Below are 26,112 nucleotides of genomic sequence, written 5' to 3'. Positions count from 1 at the left end.
ATGAACGTGGAATAAACGTACGACGTGTCGCACTCCGCCCCCAGAAGAAAAAAAGAAGTACAATTCCAATAGGGGTTGCTTCCCTTGGCGATTGCCGCTGATCGAACTTCATACATCCTCCGCGAGATTGCGCTGTCATCGCACACATACTTGCTGACCTCTCCCACTCCATTCCCATCGCCACGACGCTGGCATCGGACTCTGGAGGAACACGCCGTCAGTCGTCGCCGTCATTCGCGGGCGAGAGTTCGAGGTTCGATTTGGCTTCGGAAATCAACGAGGCAAAAGAACAAGAAATTCAGAGAAGTGTCGCCGAGGGATTTAAGTTACGATAATCGCGTACGCGCTCCATATGTATAGGCCCTGATATAAAGTCAGAAAGGAAACGAGATAAGGATACGGATAGAGGGAAGCGCGTGTGTTGGGGCAGAAAAGAGACTGGGGCGTAAGTCGCCAGTGGCCTCCATCTCCCCTTACACACGCGCCTCCGTCGTCAAGGACGAGGGAGGAGGAGGTCGTCATCAGCAGCATCCGGGACGACGCTCGAGGGGTTGTGGGAGGTTGGGGCTGAGCTTATCGAGGGCCTGCGCCAACGAATCGCCGCGAGGATGCCGCTTTTCGGAAGACGCAACGCAACTAAGAAGCCTAAGAAGGACGCCAGGGATGAGCGTACGTCTACCATCGAGGACAAGTATATCTTCAAGGAGCAGCTCGGCACGTGAGTACTATTATGCCGGTCGGGGTGGCTGCGCCGCCATGGTCGACTAAGTCTTCTCGTGTGGATGATGTAAAACTGGCGGCACTTTGTAGCCGGCATTTACGTAACTTGCGACTTCTCCTTTTATTCTTTTCGAGTGTATAATTAAAATATTGTCGAATGTCCCGCGCAACTATTTAAGAGATAATCGTGATAGTATTTCGACATGTCTTCGCCAATAAATTTCTCCGCGTATTTTTGACTCCCATTACCGTGCTTTTAGCGGTTAGTCTTTTACTGGTCCGAGCTTAAGCTTATTTCGCGTTCTCTTTACAATTGGTCATTGTGATATTTCAATCGGGCCTTACGTTATCGAATAATTCATATCGTTACATCATGCTCTTCAAATAGTATATACATTGACACGTTTTTATCAATGAACTATATGCACTATACAATTTTATATAATGCTTAACGCACTTTTAGAGCATTCTAAACAGTTAATGAATTCATGCAGCACAAGGCTTTAATTATTACCAATACGAAACGCTCATATAGAAAAAACTATCTTTTGAAAGTATATTATCCTTAATACACTTGTCTATATTATTAATCACTGTGACTTTTGAAATAATAATAAAAGGAGGAATCTCTAAATTTAGGAATTCCGTGAATAGATGTTTGATGAACTAATAAAATCTTAAAACTTTTATTAAGTATACTTTTTGTAAAACTAACAGAATTGAAGTAATTTTTTAAATTAAACTCATAAAATTTAATGTTAATATACTTACATTGTTTAATAAAAGGCATTTAATCCTTATAAATTTATATCGTAAAAAGATTTTTTTAATAGAACTATTTTAAAAGCCAAACTAATCAATTTAACATTAAATTTAATGTCTGCATGTAAAAACAAACATTTACTTTTTGTGTCAACTGTCTACTATAAATTTTATTTATAACATTTTATTTTTAAAATAATAGCTTTTATAAATTAAATGAAAATATAATATCAAAGTAAATATTATGATATTGTAACGTAAGGTTTTTAATTACTTAACGATAAAATTAATACTTACTGTTATATTTTATTATATTGAAAATAATGATAAAAATACAAAATGGAAAATAAATATTAATAAAATATTCAATTTATGGTAAACAAATAATATACATTTGACATTAATTGGAGTATTTTTCAAAAAGTTTATTCAATAGCATTCAAAAACATACTTATAAATAAAATATGCAATTTTGGCCAAATCCAATTTAATTATTTTCTACTTGAACATTGTATGGAATGGTAAAAGAAACGTGCAATTGTAATTGTATAACTTTGTATTTAATAACAAAATTAAATTATGGAAAAAATATAAAAAAAAGTAATATTTTACTTTGTTTAAAAAGTTAAGCTACGATATCAAGATTTAATCTATTTATATCAATAGTTTATCAAACTCGTATGATTTGATGTTGTACTTTCTTGAAAAATAATTTGAAAAAAGAGTCCAGCTCATAATTATTAGAATAATGTTTAAATTTTAGATGTAATTGGTGTATATCCATACATCGATACTGACGAGATAACAATAAATAATTAAGTTGGTCTTGTATAAAATAATAAAAAGTAAAATTATTTGATCATTTTACGTTCTACAAGTTCAGATTTGATTTATTTGTATATAGTAGTAAATATATTATGAAACATCAAACCTGTTATATGTCAATTAAATATTATAATTATACCTTATAGATTATTATTAATGTTTAATAAAAATTCAATTCATGGAAATAATTATTACATCGGATTTAAAATAAATATAAGATTGTCGAATACATAACGTAGTTATTTCATAATATATCTCAATATAGAAAGTATACAAAGAGAAGGAGACTGATTTGTCGAATGCTAATACCAATCTTTTCTTAGCATGTAGTATATGAATGTCCATTTATTAAGTTGGCGCATATTAAATAAAAATATTTATATACTCTTAAAAGTAATTTATTAGAAAGTAAGTTAAAAAAAATAGCAAAATTAAAATAGCATGTTGAAATTAAAAATATGACTGATATAGAAGTAAAATATTCTAATTTAAATTCCAAAATGTTGTTTATAATGTTTAATTTTTTCAACATTCTATGAATAAAATTTATATATACATAATTCCATTACAGTATTAATTTAATATAATCAATCGTATAAATAGAAAATTCTTTTTTTGTGGAAAATTTAACATAACAGTTTTAGGCCTTTTTTTATGATTTTACTATACAATTTCTGAAAATTTTAATCAATTTACAAGTATTCACTAATATTTTTTTTTATTTTAAATGTTTACTAAAATTGTAAAAAAATAGTATATTTAAAAAATGGATATCATGACAAAAATATTTCTGTTATTTTAAGTATTGCTATTAATTATATATATTATAAACGTCTTTTATTGATCTTATTTATTCTAATTATAAGCACATTTGAACAATGCTTCTATTAAATATTTAAAAAAATATTTTAAAAAATGTATACGTTATATCCTTAAATTCTCATAGCACTTGTATTTCACAAAAAATACGTAGAATTGATAATAAATATAACCCTATTTTATTAAGTATGAATGATCATAAATATTGAATACTATCGAAAATTAAATTTCGTGTATTCATATTCTAATCGCATAAAGTGATAGGTAGATTTAAGATGAGACACCTGCTTTGTTTATAGAATTGCATCATCTATATATACGATATTGATTACCTAATTAGTCGTATATATGTGACATAAAAACATGACCAGCATTAATATATACTCATATGCTTCATCATACCATAATTTAATATAAAAACAGTCAATCATTCATTTTTTAATTTATAAGGTCTTTTCGATTTTATACAAAAGACTCTATTTCAAGTGTTATAAAAAATTAGATAAACATGAATTAGGATTGGATGCATTAGAACATTATTTTAACAACGTACGATTAAGTAAAATAACTTAATATCAGTAGAAAATATTATAAATAAAGCAATATAATATCATAAAATTTTGTGCATTTAAGGGGAAAAATTGCTATGAATAGTTAGTGCAAATATAAAATAGAAAGTATATTCATTAATGTAAAATATAAAAGACTGTTGGCAAAAATAATTTTATATAAAAAAAAATTAAAATAAGCTTTGGAACAATCTACAATATAGGAAATTAAATAAGAATTATTTCATAAAATCAACATTGAATAGGAATTAATGTTTTATTTCTTGTCATAACATCACAATTCCAGTATCGTCAAATTTTTCTTAATGAAATATAACGAGGTTATCAAAATGATACAAACCGATAATAATATCAACCAAAACAATAGATACAAAGCAATTCGGTGTCGGATTTCATATCTTTGGATATATTTTTTAATTCGATTGATAAATTAAAATAATTGTAGATCAATCAGGGGTTAAATATATTAGACAATAATAATCCGCATAATTCAACATTTAAAGTAGCACACAACCTAAAGATTTTGAGATTTCAAAGAAATGAAAAGAAAAGTTCGTTAATTAACTTCCAATTATTCAAGTATAAATAGTATAAAATTATTTGAACCTTTTTGAATGCGAATATTGTAATAATATAAAAAAAGATGCTAAATACGAACAAGTTTGACTGTATTTATATACCCATATTAAACTTACATTGCATGCTAAAGCTTTAAGATGTTAAAAGACGTATAGTAAATATTGAAATAATTTTTTATGATATTATCGGTAACAAACTTTGCAAAGAACGTTTAATTCAAAGGGGAAAGCGAATTAACTAAATGAAAAGTATCTTCTACATTGCGGTGCAAAAAATAACTAATCCATTTATTGACTTTCTTTTACATGAATCACTACATTTAATTAAAAAAAAGAAATTATCTTTTGTCAATATTGTAGAAATATATACAAACAATATAAAAGTATATAAAGCTAGAAAATGATCTATTGAAACGAAATTGGATTTTCGCTTCAGTACTTGTACAATGTTTATTTCCTCCATTGCTTGCTGAAGCAGAACTTTTTAATTAGTGTTTAAAAATCTTACTAAAGAAATATGTGACATAAATTTATATCTCAATTACATATCACATGTTATAAACACTTAGCTAGATTATAAAAGCTTATAATTAATTCACTTTTATACAAATTGAAAATAATTGAAAATAACAAACATAATCATACCAAGGCATTTGCTAAATCCTCGTATTAGTTATTTTAGCTACTTTTATTTTAATAGGCAAGAATTAATTTTTTCATTCTTCTACCAAATTTTTTTCATATTATTACAACATACGATATATTTTAAAGAAATAATTAAAAAATTTAACCACATCGAGAAGTATTTTTAAAAATACTATTAAATGACGATTTAGCAAATGCCTTGGTATGATTATGTTTGTCATTTTTAAGTAATAATTTCAAAAAATTTTATTTAGCTAATAATAAGCTCTAAATTGAAACCTATTTATATTTTTATCTATCTTTATCTTTTATAATTTTCAAAATGTTCACACAAACTTTTCGTATTTTAAATCATGTTCTATCGTAACACGATCTCAAAATGCATTTAAATGTATTTACATTTTAATGCATTTAAACATTTATAAAAAAAAAAATAGAAAGAATAAAATATTTGTAATTTATATATAGATTCCAATTACGTAGTTTTTACTAATTTTGATTTTTACAAGATATTTAATGATACAAAATTCGACTATTTATTGTTCATGAGTGTCTATATATAAGAACTTGCCTATAGTATAACTACGGCATTTTCAATTATTTTAAAAAAGGAAACAAAAACATTAACGAAATCTCAGAAATTTAATAAAATCATATATTTGTCCAGGAATTCATTAATATTCTAGTACTTGTTTCTGGTCACTATGTAAAAACGGATGTTTTTATAATGTGACTTTTTACTCATACTTTGTATACTTTCCAACAATTTATTTACTTTAATTATTTTCTTTTTGTAGATGCAGGATAAAAATTTCGATTTAAATATTTATAAAAATAAACAATCTCTTAACATTTCTATTGAAATTGATATTATCTAATATAATTTAATTATAATTTAATTATTAAATTATTTTAATAACGCCAATTACCAAATTTAAATAGAAATGGTAATTTGAATAATAGAATTTTATAGAATTTATTATGTTACTTTCTTTTTCAATTATTGTAAAATATAATACTTATGCAATATTTATGTTAAACTTACTATTATTATCCTTTTTAATATTTATTTGAATCTTTTACAAAGAGCATGTACCATCTTATATAGGATTATAAATATTTAATCGTATACATATGTATTTGCACAAATTTATGAGTAAACAATTTATTTCTATGAACCCGCTTTCACATTCTTCTAAATTTTCAATTACTCTTTATTTTACTTTTTGAAAGTATAATTTCGTGTATTACAAATTTTATATCATATTATTCATATGTTCGTTTATATATTCTATGACATCTTGAAAAATTGATTCCTTAGACAATAGTGATAATCAGAGTTATGTTTACTGTGAAAATGATTAATCACATATATATATTGCCACATCTATTTGACTCACCACGTATCATGATAAAGTAATTTGCGTTATTAAGTGAAACGTAAAACTGGATGTTTCTTATTTGTTTTCAATAAATACTAGATAAACAATATTTTTTTTAATTAACACATATTCACTCTATTTTACAAACGCTGTTTATATTTCTATATATCATATTTTGGTAGCTACTAAAATCAGAAGAATAGAAATAAAATTTGAAATATTATACTATGTTATTATTTATCTCGTATGCAAATTAATTTAATATTTCTAGAATTAATTATGAATATTTCAATTTCTAAAATTAATAATAATTATTTATTCTATTACATGGCTAAGATTTTATTAAATCATTATAATATATTGGAAAAATAAATTATCAAAAACTTAAAAGCTTATTACTGATTGTCAAATATAGCGCAATAGAAGTTTATTTAAATTTTTAATATTACTAGTTATAATATTATCTTATTATATAACTCTTCATTTTAGTATGTAAAAATAATGATTAAATATTTACATAATTATCTTCATATATATTATTTAAAGCAATGTATTTTAAATCCCATGCTTATCAATATTAATAATATTTAAAATATATACATTATTTAGAAAAAAATTATTTTAAAAGGTGTTTAACTTATGTTTATGTTATATACTATAATTGAAATGAAATAAATACTTTTGTTTACCTTAATTTTTCAAAATAATGACAGAATAAATTTACTAGATAGTTGAAAAGTAAAAATAAAATCAAAATATTTAAGAAATTAATTTTATTTTAGTCAATAAGTGCTTATTATACCTTAGTTGTTCATTACACGAGACATTTTTTATTAGCATATATGTACATGCTAATAATTGCTCGACGCTTTTATTTTATATAAAATAAAATAAAATAAAGGTACATAATCATAGAAATATAATGATTATAATATGTATACAATAGATTTTACCGTATAATAGGTGTAAAATTAGTGTAAAAGCGGAAATTAATTTTCAAACTTATCTACTTATAATTAATTAATATGTATTTCTACCTTTAATCAATAAATACATCTTTGATTTATAATTTTTGAAATTTAACATGTTCATAAAAATAATCCGTAATATTCTTACTTCTTATTATATATTTAACATTACAGGACTAATTTTATAAAAAATGTTTATTTTATAAAAAATAATATTTATTGAAATGTAATAATTGAAGGAAAACATTTTCAGTTTCATGTTAAAATTCATTTTATTATTGAAAGATCAAATTTTTAAATAACTTATATGAACTTTTATTAAAGTAACTTTTAGTAATAATAAATATTATTTCGTAAGAGGTACATTTTATAAAATTAATTTAATAAGTTGCTAGGAATAAATATTAAAAGAGATGAAATTATAATTAGAGAAATTATTAATTAATTAACAGCCAAGAAATATTATTAAACACTTCTTATTATCGATATTATTAAATGTCAAAGATAAAATATCTATTAAATTAATATCTTTGTTACATAATAATAACATCAGAGTAAATGCTTATAATAAAAAATTAAATATTTATGAAAGAAAATTTTATTACAGTATATTTTAGCTAATATTTAATAATATAGATGTTCTATCAAGACTACAGAAATGGTAATAATTTTGTAATAGAATTTTTTGTAATAGATTTCAAAAATTGTAAAAAATAAAAATATTCCATTTTTTATTTTTGAGTAATTTTTAGTTTTCAATAGTTAAGATAACAGAAACCTATATAAATATGATTTATTGTGTAGTTATCATATACTTAAACTTTTATAAATAACATTTTTGTAAATTATATACATTTGAAATTTTACTTGTGAAATGCATAATGAAGCTTACAAAACTGTGAATAATTTTCTACAAGGCCATGAATTAGTATGCAGTTCAAGCATGGAAGGTGTTAAACTTATAAAACTTTCTTTAAAGTAAAGTATCGGAAAACCATAGTTAGTATATTTTTGTAAGTTATGTATATGTATTTTGTTCACTTATACATAAGCTACATCAATTGATATAAAGCAGAGTTTTATAGATTTAAATTATACTATCATTTATAGTGTACATTATCAGTACCAGCAGATACAAATTATATTAAAGGTAACTGCAGTGGACAGCTGATATAAATCCACTAATAATCAATATAATGCAGATAAATCTTCGCTTTGTATATTATATACATATGTGGTGCTTGTCGATATGAGAATACAAAATTACATCTGCCCCACTTTAGAAGTTACCCCATATTTGCTTTAAAATCACCTCTATTGTAATAAAAGATTTTATATACTGTAATTAACAAATGCATTTAAAATAATTTAAATTGGAAGGTAATATAGTCAATACAGTAATATGAAATATAGGTTTCTATTAGATCTACTTCACTTCTTTATTCTGACGATTTTTTTATATAACTGCAGAATAGCAGTTATACGTATAAATAATTATTTGTCCTCGGATTCGAAATAAAATAAATACTTTCAAAATCAAACTTATAAAAAAATTTTCACAATATACAGATTTTATAATCTATGAAATACAAATATGAAAACTTTTCGGTTAAAAACTCATGTTAGACAATATTTAATCAAAATCAACAGATTTTGAAACAAAAATTGATTAATTAAAATGGAAACAAAAGATTTTTTTAAAAAAAGTATTTAGTTTTAGTGTTTTAGTTTTAAGTATAAACTAATGTAATCATCAAATTATCATTATTTCAATTTTTTATTCTAAATTTATAATGTATTAAAAATTAAAAACGTTTCCATATAAGCAATGCTTATAATATAACTAATCCATAAATTATTTTATCTGATTGGCAAGCGATTGTTTTATTAGATTTTTTTGTTTGTTTGTTTTTTTTACCAAAGGAAGAGTCTTACAAATATTACAAAACCTAACTTAAAATGGAACATCCTGTTTACGACCCTGTGATATATACATATTGCACTCAACCAGTCAAAATGTCAAGCTTTAATATACGAGGTACAAAATGATTCATTTGAATATTAGATGTATACTTAACTATATATTATGAATTGTAAAAAACGTTACTAATGCAAATAAAGAAAAAAAGTTTAAAACGTTAATAATTATGATTTATTATATATATAATAATTCAATTTCCAACTGGGTTTGAACATTATAATTAAATTAAATTTTATTTGTTTTTGCATTTTGATCTTACAATTTTTAATTTTATAAATTTTCAATAGTATTCATTCTATTAATTGTATACTTCTTAATAAATTTAAAGCACTGATTTATATTTAATTCTAAATTTTTACAGAAATAAATATTGAAATCATATTGCATACATTGTAGTCATATTTTCTATTACGTGCTATTTTAAGCAATTTAAACTTTCTTTTTTTTTTAAGTTAAGACCATATATTATTTTAAAAAGTCACAAACGCATGTTTAAGAATGATGTTACAATTTATGGAAAAAAGTTTTTCATTATTTATATAAACTTTTGCAATTATTATTATGTCTAAATCAAAATATAATATAAGAAATGTATTCAGAATATTAACAAATATCTACGCTTAAATTGAAAAAGGAAATATAAATTAAATTCTTGCACTGACGCTAATTTAATATTGTATTAGAAATAATTCTTATATTTCTATGATGACAGTAAGAAGTTCATGTGTACAACATCGTAGCTTATCATTATTACATCATTTTCTTATACATATTTTTTCTTATCTGTGGTTTTATAAGATGATTAGATACGTACATTTAGTAAACCTTACAAAGAATATTTTAGCGATTATTTCGACAGTGAAAATAGAAAAATAAATAAACTCTTATGTATATAATTTATAGACTTTGCAGTTTTACTTAAAACTCATTCATTTTATATTTGTTGTTATACTATCAATTTGTCGACTGAAAAGAATCAAAGCACTTTAAGAATTACTTAAGAGTGATGCTTATACATTAAATGAATAAATTTCTGGATATCGAAGACGAACGAAAATGTTTATTATGGATAATAAATTGTAGATCTTTGCATAATTTTCTATATAAAAGTTAAAATGAGTGAGTTAAATTGTTCATACACTTTAATATCATTATTATAAATCGAGATTTCTCATTAAAATAATAGAAAAGTATATAATAGTACAATTAAATTAATGAATATTTTTAAAGGCGTCATCTATAAATTGTTAATCGACTCATTAAAGAATTAATAAAGTTAGTTATTCCGTGTAATGATCAACTTTAATGAACTATTGATTAATCTCGTTCTTTATAATTAAAATATAGTTAAACAATTATTATAAGGAATTTCATATTTTTTCTCACTACATTTTTTTGAAATTTTCAACGGTTTGGAATCCACAAACTTTTATTTGCACAAACAATTCGATATTCGCTATGAAACAGTTTTTGATTTTTTCTCGGGACTTTTGTCGTATCTTTTTAACATGCATGAACGCACCTTCGACGAGTGTGGAGCATAAAGAAAAAAAGAAAAAATGAAGGGTCGTCAGGTGCATCCAGATTGTTTCCACGGAGAAGAGTGAATTTTATTGTCCGGCAATTTATTGTCGGTACCTAAAATCCCGCAGATTGCAAAAATGAAATTTTACACTACGGATATGCGACTTTTATTCACTTATCTTTTATAGGAACGGCTGCCATCTGCCTTTTGAAATCGTAACGCTAAAGCGAATTCTAAGGCGCATGCCACGAGTTTCATCTCAAGAAAAACTGTCCCAGGAGATGATGATCGAGTCAGTTATACGTGAGAACGCACGTATGCGATGGTTCCATACTCTAAGGGAGACATGTGATTCGTTTTACGGCCTTGAAAGCGCTAATGCATACCTACAACTATCACAATGTTTTCGTTTCGATGATTTCTCATTCATCATTTGCAATCGATTCAGTAATTACTTAGCGATTTCATTCTCAATAATGATGTACTGTGATTGGTGTAAAACTAACCAGAATGACAAATTCTGAGATATATATTACGTCCGACCAACAAATGCGAGCTTCGCAAATAATGTGTGATATTGACCGTTTACCGTCGCGACAGTTCAATGCTTCACTATCGAATGAATTACAAAATCATTTGACTCATTGGTGTTAGAAAACGCAAAATTTTAAAGCCGAGTTTCAAAGTATACGACGAATCGGTCAATTATTTTTTATAATCAGTGATAAAAATTTAGACACACATACTGGATGTAATACGATTTAATAAGGAAAATAAGTTAAATTTTACTATGAATAATAATATTTTCTTATAATAAATTATCAAGTAACATTAATGTAGATAATGCTTAACTCCAATTAAGGAAGAAAATGGAATAAATTCTGGTCCCATTCTAATTATTATAAAAACTTATGACTTAACAGAACTAGTCTTAAGACGTTTTCTATATTACGCACATTTAAAAAAAAAATGTAGAAATTGCAAGTACTACCGTGAACTAGTTTCAAATCAATTAAAATAAAGTGATATTATATAAGCATGTAAGCCTAACACATTAAAATAAAACTATCACCTGTTTCATTTGATTAAAGAAGCTTCCGTTCGAATTAATACAAAAATTTAGATGTTAACTTTAGTTAAATCATAAACTAAAAGTATTCTCTATCATAATTTCTTATCTATCTATTCTTTTATAACTACTAATTTATATTGTGTTTCTGATAATTTATTAAATATGCTTGGAGAGATTTTTTATGTTGAATATTTTAGATTAAGAAATATTGTATTTTACTCAGGATTTTAATAATTTAATAATATTTTAATACAAAATAATTTAATACAAAATAAAAAATTTTATTTCTAGAAAATATTACTGTAACATTCGTTATCAATGATTCTATGCATTTGATTCATTTTATAGCGAAATAATAACTTTCATAAATTGATACTAATCTGAAAATTATCTTCAAGTTTCTAAGAAGATCTAACAAAATTTTGCACTGCAAATTTATTGTTCAAGCATAAATTTTTCTCTCCTGAATAATGTTTTGATATTCATTTTCATTGGGATCTACCTTGTTAACTACTTTTTAAAGTTCGATAGTTCAGTAATTAATATTGCTTTCATTATATAAGAAATTAACAATTCTTGATACAAAAGAATATTAAAAAATAATGCTTCGTTACTGAATCTACTGAATAAATTACGTTACTAGAGAAAAAAGTAAATGATTATGATCAAACATGTTTCATTATAGAATCCTATTTATCAAATGAAAAATAAAATAAAATGAAATAAAATTATCAACAAAGAAAATATAATATAAAATTTTAATTCAAGTACAATATTTGTATTGTATAATTTAATAAGGAATTTTTATAAAGGAACATTTACGAAAATTTATATAGCCATGAACATAATAATAAAAATATGTAATAAATTGCAATTATATTTAAACAAGTATTTATTAATTATTTAGATATCTTTTTACGCTTTAACATGTTTTGAAAAATACTATATAAATTACAAATATTATAAATTTGATGACAAATTAAATATAAATTAATCAAATATAGTTCTTAAGTGTCAAATCCACTAACTACAAAATGAATACAACAAGAAGCATCAATAATTACTTGGTTTTATATGTATTTCATTTAAAAGAGTTGTTTATTATCTTATAGCTTATTGTTTCATTTTAAAAGTTAGATAAATGCTATTGTCTTTGGAAAACTACAGTTTCATTTATATCAGTTAATTAAACAAATTGCACTAATTATTTATCGTTGCATTTATGAACTTAATTTAATATCATTAATTTTTAATAATTTTCAAGTTTATGTTTTTAAGTTGTATATTTTTGTAAGTTTTTATAAGTTTATATTTGTCATTTAGAAGAAAGGGTTATTTTATTTTATATATACTTCTTATTTTATCATTATATTTATAATATTGTAATTTATAAAATTTTATTAGATAAAAGTATATATAAAAAATTATCTTTGATAGAATAAAATCTTTTGAATTAAAAAGTCAAAAACTTAATTTAAAACTTTTAATGTTATTTTAAAAAATTATATGATTAATAATAAATACTTTATATTCGAAACTCTAAACCAAATTAACAAATGCATATATGTATTCTTAAATTAATAATCTATGAATCCAATATTTAAGCTTTATACTAAATTAATAAATACATACATTATCCTCTAACAGTTAGAATTTTCATACTCAATCACGAATTGGCAAAATCGACTTTGATAAGTTGCCATAGTAAGTAAACAATTGTTTTAAAGTTGTACTGAAAGTTTACTAGCCATTATAATAATGTATCGGTTATTATTTTATATTTTTTATAGTATAATAATCAAAAGTACATAATTAGTAAAATAATTTTTTCAAAAGTGCCGTAATAGTTCAGCGTATGGTCATCGAGTTCGTTTTCATATGTAAAAATTACCGGTTTAACAAGTTTATCGATGTGGAACCATGATGAGAAAAACGATAGTTCCTCTCGTGGTATTAACCTTTTCGTGATTCCAATAGATAAATTAAAAATTCATATCACCACATAATGCCAATGGCTCCTTCGTTGCCTACTAACCATAAACATAGATCACCAGGGCGAGAAAAAAGTAGTTCTTAGGTCGACTAACTGGTTTTTGGAATTGCATCGAAATCATCGACGGAATGTCGTCTATGTGACAAGGAAAAAACCTGAAACGAGAAATTTCAATATGGGCGTTGGTGATTACGCCGGCCGTAAGGATCGATTCTAGAATACAATTTAGTGAGCATAAAAGATGTTAACATGTATGCAGAATTCAGTATATTTATCGATGAATGTATAGGAACATCATCTGGGCCGGATATCATTACAGTACATATTTATTAAGTAACTGAAATTCTAAAAGAATAATTTTTTACCGACATATCATTAACCAAACTGTAATATTGTATTTGAGTCCACGTATTCTATAATAGATATTACAGATAAAATTAACGGGATGGCAATTCCTTGGAAAGTGTTTTTCCTAGTGATAACATCAGTATTATTAATTTCTAATTACGAGGATGAAGAGAGAGAGAGAGAGAGAGAGAGAGAGAGAGAGAGAGATGGAGGGAGACAGACAGATTGCTTCGACTTTCCTTAGAAAAATGTACCATGAAGTTGTTTGAATATGCGATTTATACCATTTGCACGAGTCATTCTTAATTATTCAATGAATAGTAGCCTCAAAGAATTGCCAACTAATATTTTTCTTTTTTTTCCTTTTTTCCGTGCTTGATTATTCATTTTGTAAAGTTTTTATGATGCACAGATGTGCAATTGGTTAGGAAAATACTCGTCTCTTGATGACTAATAATTTATAATTTCTTTTTTTCGCTTTTTCGATTGTTCTGTTAAATAATTGACTTTGCTAAAATGCTATATTCATTTAATCAACAGTCTAAAGTTCCTTATTTTTTTCTGCAATTATAAAAAAAAAGATCTCTTTATTACTTTGTTATTTGTTTGCTGTAAATGATTCAATATTATGAAAAAACTTTTAATATTCTTAAAAGTTGGGATTGATATTTTCAATACTTTTTTTAAAATTTTTTAATTTTAACTATCTATGTCTGTAGTATCAAAAATTGCTATGGTTTGTGGTGATTATCTCGGCTTTGTTTCATGGAAAGTGATACAATTGAACTGAAACAATCAATTCAAAATCAATTCTGTATTTTCGCATCTGTAACTCTTTATTTGCATGTGACGATGTTAGAAGCGTCGACGGAATCAACTTTTTTTTTCAATTATTCAATAAATTGCGCCACATAGCATTTATTTTTCTTTACTCCGATTCTGTACAAAGCATGATAGAGAGAGAAACACAAGAGCATGCACTAAATTAATTGTTTCGTTTGTTTCGTATAATTCAAACTGTGTAATATACTAATGATTTTTAAAGTCGATTTTATTACTTGAATTGAACAAATTAATTAAATGGTAATGCTCAAATATAATGCCACACTATTGCTGTTAGAATACTCATTATAAATTTTCAGCATATTTTATATCTTTTATTTTACACAAGGCTTATGACTTGAGTGTATTAAATAACATTTTAAAACATAATAAGCATAATACAAAATTATCAAAAATTAAGTATCTTTATTTGATGAATAAATTAATTATACTTTATTAACAGTGGATGTTTAGTAGTATTGAAAATTATTTATTCTTACAGAATTCATCTTAAATAATTATATCTCAGATATAAAAAAAAGTCTTCCTGTTACTATATGTAATTTATAATTGTTTATGAATTTTTAGTTTAATGAAAATACTTTGATATCTGACTGGAATTAACAATATAAAATATTTCATTTAAACATTTTTATTGGGTTAAACGTTGTAATTAAAAATGTTAATCATTTTGTGATTACAATCTCATCCATTTTCCCATTTTCACCTTAGGCACATTTTATATTAATAGTATGTAATTAGAAAATCAAGAAAATTATTGTAAATTTTGTTAAATTGAAAATTCATCCAGCAGGTAATATTGTCTTTGAAATAAGTTATTATTACCAGACTCTAAAACCTAAATTGAATTCGCTTTGCTGTTGAATATGACCCTAGAAAGTGTTGGAAAATAAAAATTATGAAATATAATGATACAGATTTTTATACAAACTTTTAAATATAAGTGTTAAACTTTAAATTTGATTACTTTATTATTATATTTCTTTTAAATGAGCAAAATTCTTAATTTATTTTCAGTAGTGTAAATATAGTAAAAAAAATTTCCTAATGTTCTTGTCATTGTGAAGCTATTTAAATGTCATTACTTGTTTGCAGGGGCGCTTTCTCGGAAGTCCGCCTAGCCGAGAGCAGAACTCAGCCGGGCATGATGTACGCAGTGAAGATCATCGACAAGAAGGCGATCAAGGACAAAGAGGATTCGTTGGAGAATGAGATCAAAGTACTGAGACGGTGAGTTAGGTTTTCTTTCTTTCGCTTATTCTTTTCTTTCTTTGATGCATATTATTTTTGTTTTTTGCATGCCCGACGCGACTTATCACAATCTTGTCACCATCCCTAAATTCTTCCCTCCTTCTACACCGCCGCGGCCGCTACCACCACCACTGACTTCTCTCCTTGACAACGGGAACTGCGACTTGATTATTGATGAACTTTGTTTTTAAGCGTGTTTTATTTAATTACATTTCACTGCATTATGTGCAATGATCGTTACAGTTTTAATTAACGCATTTAAATTGTCAAACAAGTATTTTAGACTTTTCGTTACTCCGTATAGTTCGGGATACGCGCTTGCGTAATGTAATACATAGTTTCTCGGCAAATTTTAATCAACAACTGTTTCATTTACAGTTGTTCTTTCTTTTAGTCGGATAGAATCCTCGCGTACTGCCATTCGATTATTATTATTTATATTGTAATTATATTTCCTGTTGTGTTTCAATCTCAATGTAAAACTAACAAAAGCTTGAAATTTAACTTATTTTACATGTTTTCATAATTAGGCGAAGTTATGTATAGATCAATGTCAAATTTTTAAATTTTGAAAAATTTGACTTCGATTTATACTGACTCTTATGCGCATCGTGATAAAAATGTGTTTAAATATATTTTTTATATTACTTGTTGTTCATTAATAGCTATTTATGTAGAAAAGTAATTGAGATCATATCAGTACCAAAACTTAAGTACTTATTGCTTTTTACGTTTTATATACATATAGTGCGTGTATAGAGCTATGTAAATATATTTTTCATTGAATACTGCTTATTAACAAGGTGTTGTTTTTCTTTGTGCTATGCCGAAAGCTGTATAATTTACATAACATAAATCCTAGTTATGATCCCTATATAATGCGCTTTAATCTGTTTAATCATAGTACGATCCTTGTTTAATGCGCTGATCTTAGTATTTTCTGCGTTTTACGTTCTGAAAGTACTTATCCTACAATTTTATAAACGTAAAACGTAATAATATACGTTTTTCTTTTGGTAATTGCTAATTGCTGTTTTTAGACAACAAACCCCTTATTTTATCTATTTTTACATATAACAGCGCTAACTATGTATATATGTGAATTCATGAATTAAGTACTGCAAATAATTTGATCGATCACGTAATTCAAGTTCCAAAAGAGTAAATCGAAATGTAATATTGATTTAAAATACTATCATTAAAAATTGGAAATTGGTAATCGAACGGTGCCAACAAGAAAAAGCTAGAAGAAAGTAAAACTTAGTAGATTTTTTCGATTTCATTTATAGATAAAAATCCTGAATAAACTCATCGTTTCATATATACATGTATCTAATCATAGCTTGGAAACTGTAGAAAAAATTATCCCAAAACTTTAATAATATTCTTTTAATAATTCACTAAATTACTTAAATTGAAAACATTTAAAAAATTGTTAAAGCACGCATGATAGAAAAATAAAATGTGAGCTAATGTCGACAATAAAATAAAGTGATTCATGATTCATGATGTCGTGAATATCTGATATATATTATTGTATAATACTATAATTTAAAATGTGCGAATAATTAACAACCACTTGAAAGTATATAACCTTCGAATCTAATTAAATTCTCTCGCATTTATTACACGACAGTAAGTATTATATTTACAATTCACTAATCCATTAAAGCAAGACTTATTTTATATTTAACATAATAAAATCAGTATTAGATAGCTTCGCTTATCTGTAACAATGGCTCCTATTTATAGTAATTGGTTCGATTGGATGATGTACAAATTTTCCTTTCAACTCATTATTCTTTTCTTTCCACGCAATGTAAAGACGAAAGTAATTAATTTAATTATAATTTTAAACTCTCATATTGAAACTATAGGGTATAATTTTTGTTGTCAATATTGACTTCCGGTGATTAAATAGGTCAGAAAACAATGAAAGATGGGATGAAAGGGGTAAGTGACAAAGTTACCGCAAAGTGTGAATAATTAAATTATCTGCATGTGGCTTGCGATTGTGTATATCGGCGTTATTTGTTAATCCACAGGTTCAGTCGATGCGTGACGTCGTACAGTGGTGATGGCTCACTCAAGTCGGATGATAATAATGAAGAAAAGGAATGGTAAGTGGACCCTTCCTCAGAGCACCAACTCTATATGCCAAACACTTTCGCTTTCTCAGTCATTCATCGTCTTCTCCCTCGTCTTCCCCCTCTTTTATATATACACAGCTCAATCTATTATTAAGTACAACTATCTCGCAAACACTAGTTATGCATATACATATACGTAATATATCCCTTGTGACTCATTCTTTTTTCCATCTTCACACTTATCTTTTATCAACGAGACATTTATTCAAATGGGACTCTAGCAGTCTGCATATATCTCGAATTACTCTTGCACACATTGTTTTGTTGATTCTGTATTTCTTTTTTTATTTTGTTTTTTGTTTTTAATAGTCACTAGATCTTTGCTCTAGCTTTATATTGTTTTGAATTAGTGTTTATGATTGTCTATATCATCTATTCTTATTTACTTATTCTATGTCTTTATTATACTTTATGTGTAAGTTATTTACTAATTTTTAGAAATAAATTTTAAACGAGTATTTAAAAGCATAATTTATTATAACGAAACAAACACACACACATATATATATATGTGTAAACTAATAATATGTTCATAAAAATATATTCCTAAAAAAAATAAATGATGCTTCATCTACTGTTTCAAATTATAGAATGTATTACATAACTAATATTCAAAGATTACTATCCTTTACGATATTAAGTTATTTAGACAATACATTATAGTGCTATACCTATCCATTCAATAGTGTGTTTATTATTTCACCATTTCTGCTTTTTTAACTTACATGTAATAAAATGCACAATATATTTTAGATACAATTATAAGGAATTACATATATGTATTTTCTCATTTTTAGCATTTGAAAAACTGCTCGTGCCTCGTTTTTGATATTGGAAATTTAATGATCGAAAATTAAACAGCATTAGATTTATGCATAATATCACCGTAATATAACTTGATGAGGTCATGAGTCGTGATTAATTTCTAAATTTATTGCTTATGAAAACATTGCTGGTTTTTTTTTAATAGCATTGTTTAATATAAATTTAGATTTAATTAACTAAACTTTATATTTAAAATATCTATAAATTTACAATAATTGCTCGAATTTAATTATATTTGTTGAGTATTCAATGAAAATTTTATTTTTTAACGAATTTTTTACGATACAATTCACAAGATTATTGTCCGAAAGTTGAATTTTAACTAGAAAATTTATCAACACAGTAAAAAAATAGTTTAAAAATATATGTTAAATTAGTTTAAACCTGAATTTCCATGTTGATTCAAGGATAAAAAAAAATTCAAATTTCCAACTGTATTTTCCAAATATAATTATCAGCGTACATAATCCATTATATCCATTATCTAAAAAATAGTAAAACAAGTATAGTTCCTAGAGTCACCATCAATGGTGCGCCACTTAAAAGATATGGAGACAGAATTGTTTGAAACAACCTATCGACCTTATCGACTCATTAATGACGCATACCCTCAATAATTAGGTTTTATGTATAGTTACACGTAGTGTAATGGTTCTGTCAAATATAATCAACCTGTACTTCGGCTCTTGTCCATTTTATCGAACACGGACGTTGTACTGCAGCCACTTGTTGGATAAATTGATTTAACCTAAATCTTTGTATTAGGTTGATTTAATGTTCTTTTTAAAATAACATTCCTACTTTCTGGTGAAATTATTTATCAATAAATTAATAAATTCTAAATATATTAGTCGTATATTATTAATGGTAAGTGTAAAAAGTAAATTCAATATCGAACTTGAGCTTTCCATTTTCTGGTCTTTTATAAATTCATTATGTTTTTATGCTTCTTCGTATTTGGTGAATTAACATTGAAAAATTATAATAATTGATGAAATTATAAATTAAAGATTTATAATGAAAAAAAAATCAATTAATATAAATCATAGACCTCTCCGTGATACTTGGATATTACTATATTCAATTAAAATTGTTAATTATAACATGAATTCCGAAATTTTATGACGAATTGAATTTTATAAAAATGAAATTTTTAATTCTGAAGAATTCTAAGTTATTTTTTTTCTATTTTTATCAAATGCTGAACATAAATTTATTTTATATGCCTTTCCATCTATTCTCAAGTCTTTTTATATTATATAATTACATTTTTCATATCCGTTTTTTCTCAATTATAAAGAATAAAATCATATATGATGATTCAATTTTTTATGAAGTTTTGGAATTACATAAAAATTAAATTTTATGAACATCTATTTTGAAACAGAATACATCGAGGCTATGAGTATATATATAGAAAACATTTTTATTTTATATAGATTTATTTATTATATATGCCGAAACGGAATATATCTCTTTGAATATTTATTAATACTTTTCAATCGTGATTAATTATTATTATGGATGCAAGCATATTATGTGGAATAAGAATATGGAATCCAGAATTGAAATACGAAGGATATATAATTTTTAAAAACCCTGTCTCCAAAACTCTACTGTACCAAGGACTATTTTAATTTCATTGATATTCCACGTTATTTTAACCATAACGGGGAGTACAAGAAGAGTAGATTAATTGACGTCACGCTGTATCCTTTTAAATCACTTCAGCTTCACCTCCAATCTATATTAACTAATTAGAAATGAAATTAAATGAAATTAGAAATTAAATTTGGCAACAAAAAAAATTGCGGAGAGCGTTAAACCGATTGTATCGTACGTCTCTCAAATTTTTTTAGATTTTCAATTGACTGCGTTTTAGAAATGTGATTGCGCATCACAAGCCAATTCAGTATGCATTAAAAGTGTCTAGACTCAGTATCATACGTGACAATCCATTTCTATATATTTTCTCTCATCTTAACCAATAATAAATTAATGGATCTTTAATGTCATGAATATTTTCGCTTTTTAAAGTTATTAACAGATCTCTCATATGAATTATTTATTTCGTACATTCGTGCTTACTTCTTTGTGAAATTAACATAAATATTTGAATACTAAAAATAATTTTTTTTTTACATATTAAATAATTATAATATTGAAAAGTTTATTAATTATCAATTTCTTGACGCATGTTAATATATGTTCTCAAGTAATAATATTAAAGTGAAAAATACGTACAATGAAATATTAAAAACATACGTAATTTTTACATCTGTTAAAATTCTGATAAAATAAAACATAATGTTGATGAACAAATTGTAAAGTAAAATTATATACAGCGTTTATATGAACACAAAGAAGTTTATCATTTGATTACAAACTAACAAATATAAAAAAATTAAATATTTATTAATTTCTTACTAATATATTTCAACTAAATAAAATAATTCCTTCTCAATTAAAAGCTAATTATAACTATGGCAATAATTCTTTATCTCGTTGGATGCGTATAGAATATTAGTGATATAATTTCTTTAATGTGAAAATTATATGAAAATTTAAAGTGAAAATTAAGCTCCTAAATAATCTAAAATCTGCAAATAGCTACAATTTGTTGTCTTCTATACTCATTCATATAGATCGATACTTTAAAAAGTTGATGAGTGTACTTTTTTGCGGAAATAAAAGACTCTGTACAAATACTACGTGATATAAAAGTTTTCCAATGATTATAACTTACCATTTTCAAATAAGTATTTGAATAATCAAATGCCCAAATTTTAATACTGAAAAAAATTGTATTTATAAAAAGTACATAACAGTTTCGATTCATAATTTTTTTCGTTAGTTATTATAGAAATACGGATAATTAAACAATCGAATTACGATAATTTATTACTTAAATTTAATTTACTTCAGTCATAAATTACCAATAATCTTGTACAAGCCTTCTTATAAATAATAAAATACAGAACTTTGTATTAATAACTATTACAATCCAATAAATATAAGTATTTTTATAACAAAAAAAGATAATAATTATTGGAAAAACATATTCTACATTATCCATAATTTCAACATTATATTTATATTTACAGAAGCTGAATTTGACAATTATTCAATCAAAATATATATCTGATAAATATGTATAATATAAAATGTTATATTAGAAACAGAGCTATAAGATATATTTCATTGAACAAAGACGTAGCTCCTAAATTGACAGCCAAAGCACATGTGTTAATATACGTATTCAATCAATAATAATCATTTGAAACCATATAATACAATAAGTGGCTTGTTGCAAGTACTGAATTAATTTGCTTCATAACTGACTCTTGTAAATCTATACTGTTTAACCTTTATTGGATTAACTTATGAAAACATTAAATTCAAAAGCTTCTTCGAATAATAATCTCATACATATTTGTTTTATAAAATCAAGATCAAAATGATATTATCCTATTTGTATTACTAATACGAATACTAATGAATATAAACTTCATATATTAAAAATCCTAAATAACAAATAATAAATAGAAAAATGGTGAATAATAAAACATATACGACAAATATTTTAACGACGAAAAAGTAAATTGATTTCTACATTGATTGATTCACTTTTTATGCAAATAACTGTTAGAGATACATAATAATGGCTATTAATTATTCTTTTTTCTGTAATTACGTACGCAGGCATTTAATCTTTAGTATTTTATTTAATTCTTATTTACCATTATAAAATAATATATTATTTAATATATATAATTTAATAGGTACGATATCAAATAATAATCAAAGATTAAATTGTTTTTAATTTTGTAGGTTGAAATCGATTGTTAGTAGTATACAAATGTATTAATAATAAAGGAAATAATCATTAATAATTAATGAACTATTAATTGTCTTTCTTTCTTTGTATATGTAATACTGAAAACAAATATATTCATTTATTTTGTATACTCCTTTTATTTTTGTAAATTTTATTATAAATAATACTGATATATTGAATAGTATATTAGACAAACATATCTAAAACCATATAAGTTTTTTTAAAATATAAGAAAAATAATTCAATTTCGTGAAACTAGATAAATTTATTCGTGTAATAGTATCTAACGTAATTTAATTTTTTTAACTGTCAGAAAGGAAGTTAAAATAATTAAATACTGGAACGGGATGCTTTTTGATGGCTAAAATTGTTTTCTTACAAAGCTTTACCAGCTAATAATTTAAGTAAAGTAAATTTTGCATATGCTTCAGTCATCCCTTAAAGCTGTAAGATGAAAGCCGTTTTGTTGAATAACAAGAGTAAAATTTCCCAGTCTGCGTTTCAAACAAAGCTTACCGTTTGTAAAAAGTAAGGAATCTAAATTTACGATAAATTAACAAACAAATATTGCTTTGATGAAATATTGAGCGATTACCAGCATCTACATGTAAATTATTTTTTTTGAGAAGGCAATAGTTAAGCAAATGTAATCATTTTCTATTTACCTAAACAAAAAAATTTTATTAAGCGACCACTAATTTTAGTTACACGATAAACTGTTAGAAGGTAATTTTGACTCTTACTGAACAATAATATCTATTACATTTTCATATATTTCAATTTTAATACGGTTTTTTGTAGTTTTAAAATCTTAATAATGAATTATTCTATTTAAAGACATTGTTATACTATTTTATTTGTCTGCCTTAAAATTAAATCTGTTAAGTTTAAATAAAACTATTTACATGTTAATTCTTTTTAAAATGAATTTTTTTGTATCATATTATAAATCTATAATTATGTGTTTATAATAAGTATATTTTTATACTTAGTACAGGACTATAATAAATTTAGTAAAAAAGAATACTTTCAACTGTTTGAAACATGAAAGGTTTCATTAATGTAATTACATTTGATTCAAAGACAAAATTTAAATTTAAAAATGTATTGATAGTAAATTTATTAAATGTTATAATGAGATCATCATTATAAATGATAATGTTTAGGAAACGTGTAAAGCATAATAAAAACATAATTAAATAAACAGTAACTTGAGCCATTAAATACTATCAAAGGTATAATTTTCTCAATTACAAACAATTAAACAAGTACAAACTTTATCCTTATGCATTGTACGTATGTGTGTATGTATGTATGTTGTGCTGTATCCTGTATGTATACTTCCCTTAGCCATTCATAAACTATGTTCCGATAGAAATGTTAGTGGACTTAATTAATTTCGAGTACAGAATGCTTAAGTAGCCGGACACAATAAAATCTGCTTAAAGCTCGCTCACAAAAAGTATCGATCAAATCGATTTCTAACCCTGAGGTGTACCCATTTACTCGCCGAGAATGCGTTTCGTCACCACTCCCTTTTGCCTCCCCATTTACCTCAGAAGAAACACTGGAAGCGTGACTGCTGATTTTATAGCTCAGGTTCCGAGGGGAGTCGCTTCGTGTGTTCCCTGGGGACTTGTTTTTTACGTGATTTCAGCTCATCGTCGCTTTGACGGTCCGGCTAACAACTCCTAACTCTATGAACTACTTTGCCTTTTGAACTGCTCTAGTGTGCAACGGTGATGAATATCTAAGACTACTTGACGAATTTAAAAATGGGATTTGATGGGTAAATGTACCGACGTCTATCATATATATACATACATACATATATACATACATATATGTATAAATATATATATATATATATATATATATACATTGTTTATTGTAATATTATAAAGATGATTCGTATATGACTAATTAGATTTTTTATTCATTTGAATGCCAATGCTTTATTGTTTAAACAAGTAATGTATCGAAATGAAAAAAAATTGAGGAATAGATTAATGAGATAACGAAATAGATTTCTTATATAAACAATTTTGCTTTATGACATTTTCTAGTTATTATCGTTTTTCATATAAATGTTCTATCCATATTTTCATATGATAAATGTCCTCAACAATTTCTGTATAAGCACACCTGCATAGATAGATCTTTCTAGATATTGAACTTTAATTATTGTAAATGAAACTGCGGCTTACGTATGTCCGACCTTGAAAATTATTGATTATACAATATAAGAGTCCAATTTTTTTCAGTACAATTAAAACTGAAATAGGTAAAATTAGTAAAAACAATTATTATTTGAATAGTATATTGTGGATTAATTAATATAAAATACATGATATAATATACAGAATACTAGTAATAATTATTGCAGTACTGTAATAGAATCTTTTAAATAAATTAAAGAATGATGAATAAAAGCTCAGTATTAATTATTTTCATATTTCCTATTTGTCACTTTCAAAGACTCCATAAGTAGTAGGCTATATTTGAACTTTCCTCAATCAAATACAAACTATCTTTATCAAAGTAAAGAAATCTAAATCATTTAAGATAATAAAAATCGCTTCAAAAATAATAAAACTAAAATAATAGATGTTATAAAAACTGTCAAGGTTTGATTGTTACTAAAAATGACATTTTTGTACATATCATATGTGTAGCTTAGACTAAAAATATTTAAAACCTTGCGTGTTCGGTTGACTTAAGGGTTATAATATATTACAGAATTAAACTAAATGCGCTTTAATTTTAACGTCAGCTAAATTTGTATTTATTTGAAAATAATTTAGATGGAATAATAAACAGGTTTTCTTGCGTATCAATTTTTTACAATATCTTACGAAATTTATTCATTACATTAAAAATGAGATAATGCTAAAAATTTATAACAATTTGTTTAGTTTCAAACTTTATGACTGTATAAGTATGAAACTATTCAATAAATAAATGCAATTAAAATCAATTAAAAGTATTAGATACAAATAGATTTTAAGGTGTGCAAAA

The 26,112-nt window shown here is 25.0% G+C and overlaps 1 protein-coding gene across 1 annotated transcript in view; it reads left to right on the top strand.

The window, feature by feature from the left end:
• The first annotated feature begins 324 nt into the window (after nucleotides 1-324).
• Nucleotides 325-26,112, top strand: part of CaMKI (Calcium/calmodulin-dependent protein kinase I) — a 46,094-nt gene continuing 20,306 nt past the window's right edge. Inside the window, exons 1-3 of the mRNA XM_011504879.1 lie at nucleotides 325-718; nucleotides 16,126-16,260; nucleotides 18,327-18,401. Coding sequence (XP_011503181.1) covers nucleotides 609-718; nucleotides 16,126-16,260; nucleotides 18,327-18,401 — 320 coding nt within the window. The 5' untranslated portion in view covers nucleotides 325-608. The remainder of the gene's footprint in view (nucleotides 719-16,125; nucleotides 16,261-18,326; nucleotides 18,402-26,112) is intronic.

The sequence above is a fragment of the Ceratosolen solmsi genome, unplaced genomic scaffold (genome assembly GCF_000503995.2).
Source record: "Ceratosolen solmsi marchali unplaced genomic scaffold, CerSol_1.0 scaffold10, whole genome shotgun sequence".
Classification (NCBI taxonomy): Eukaryota; Metazoa; Arthropoda; class Insecta; order Hymenoptera; family Agaonidae; genus Ceratosolen; species Ceratosolen solmsi.
The sequence above is the reverse complement of the archived record's forward strand: the minus strand, read 5'-3'. Positions and strand labels throughout refer to the sequence as shown.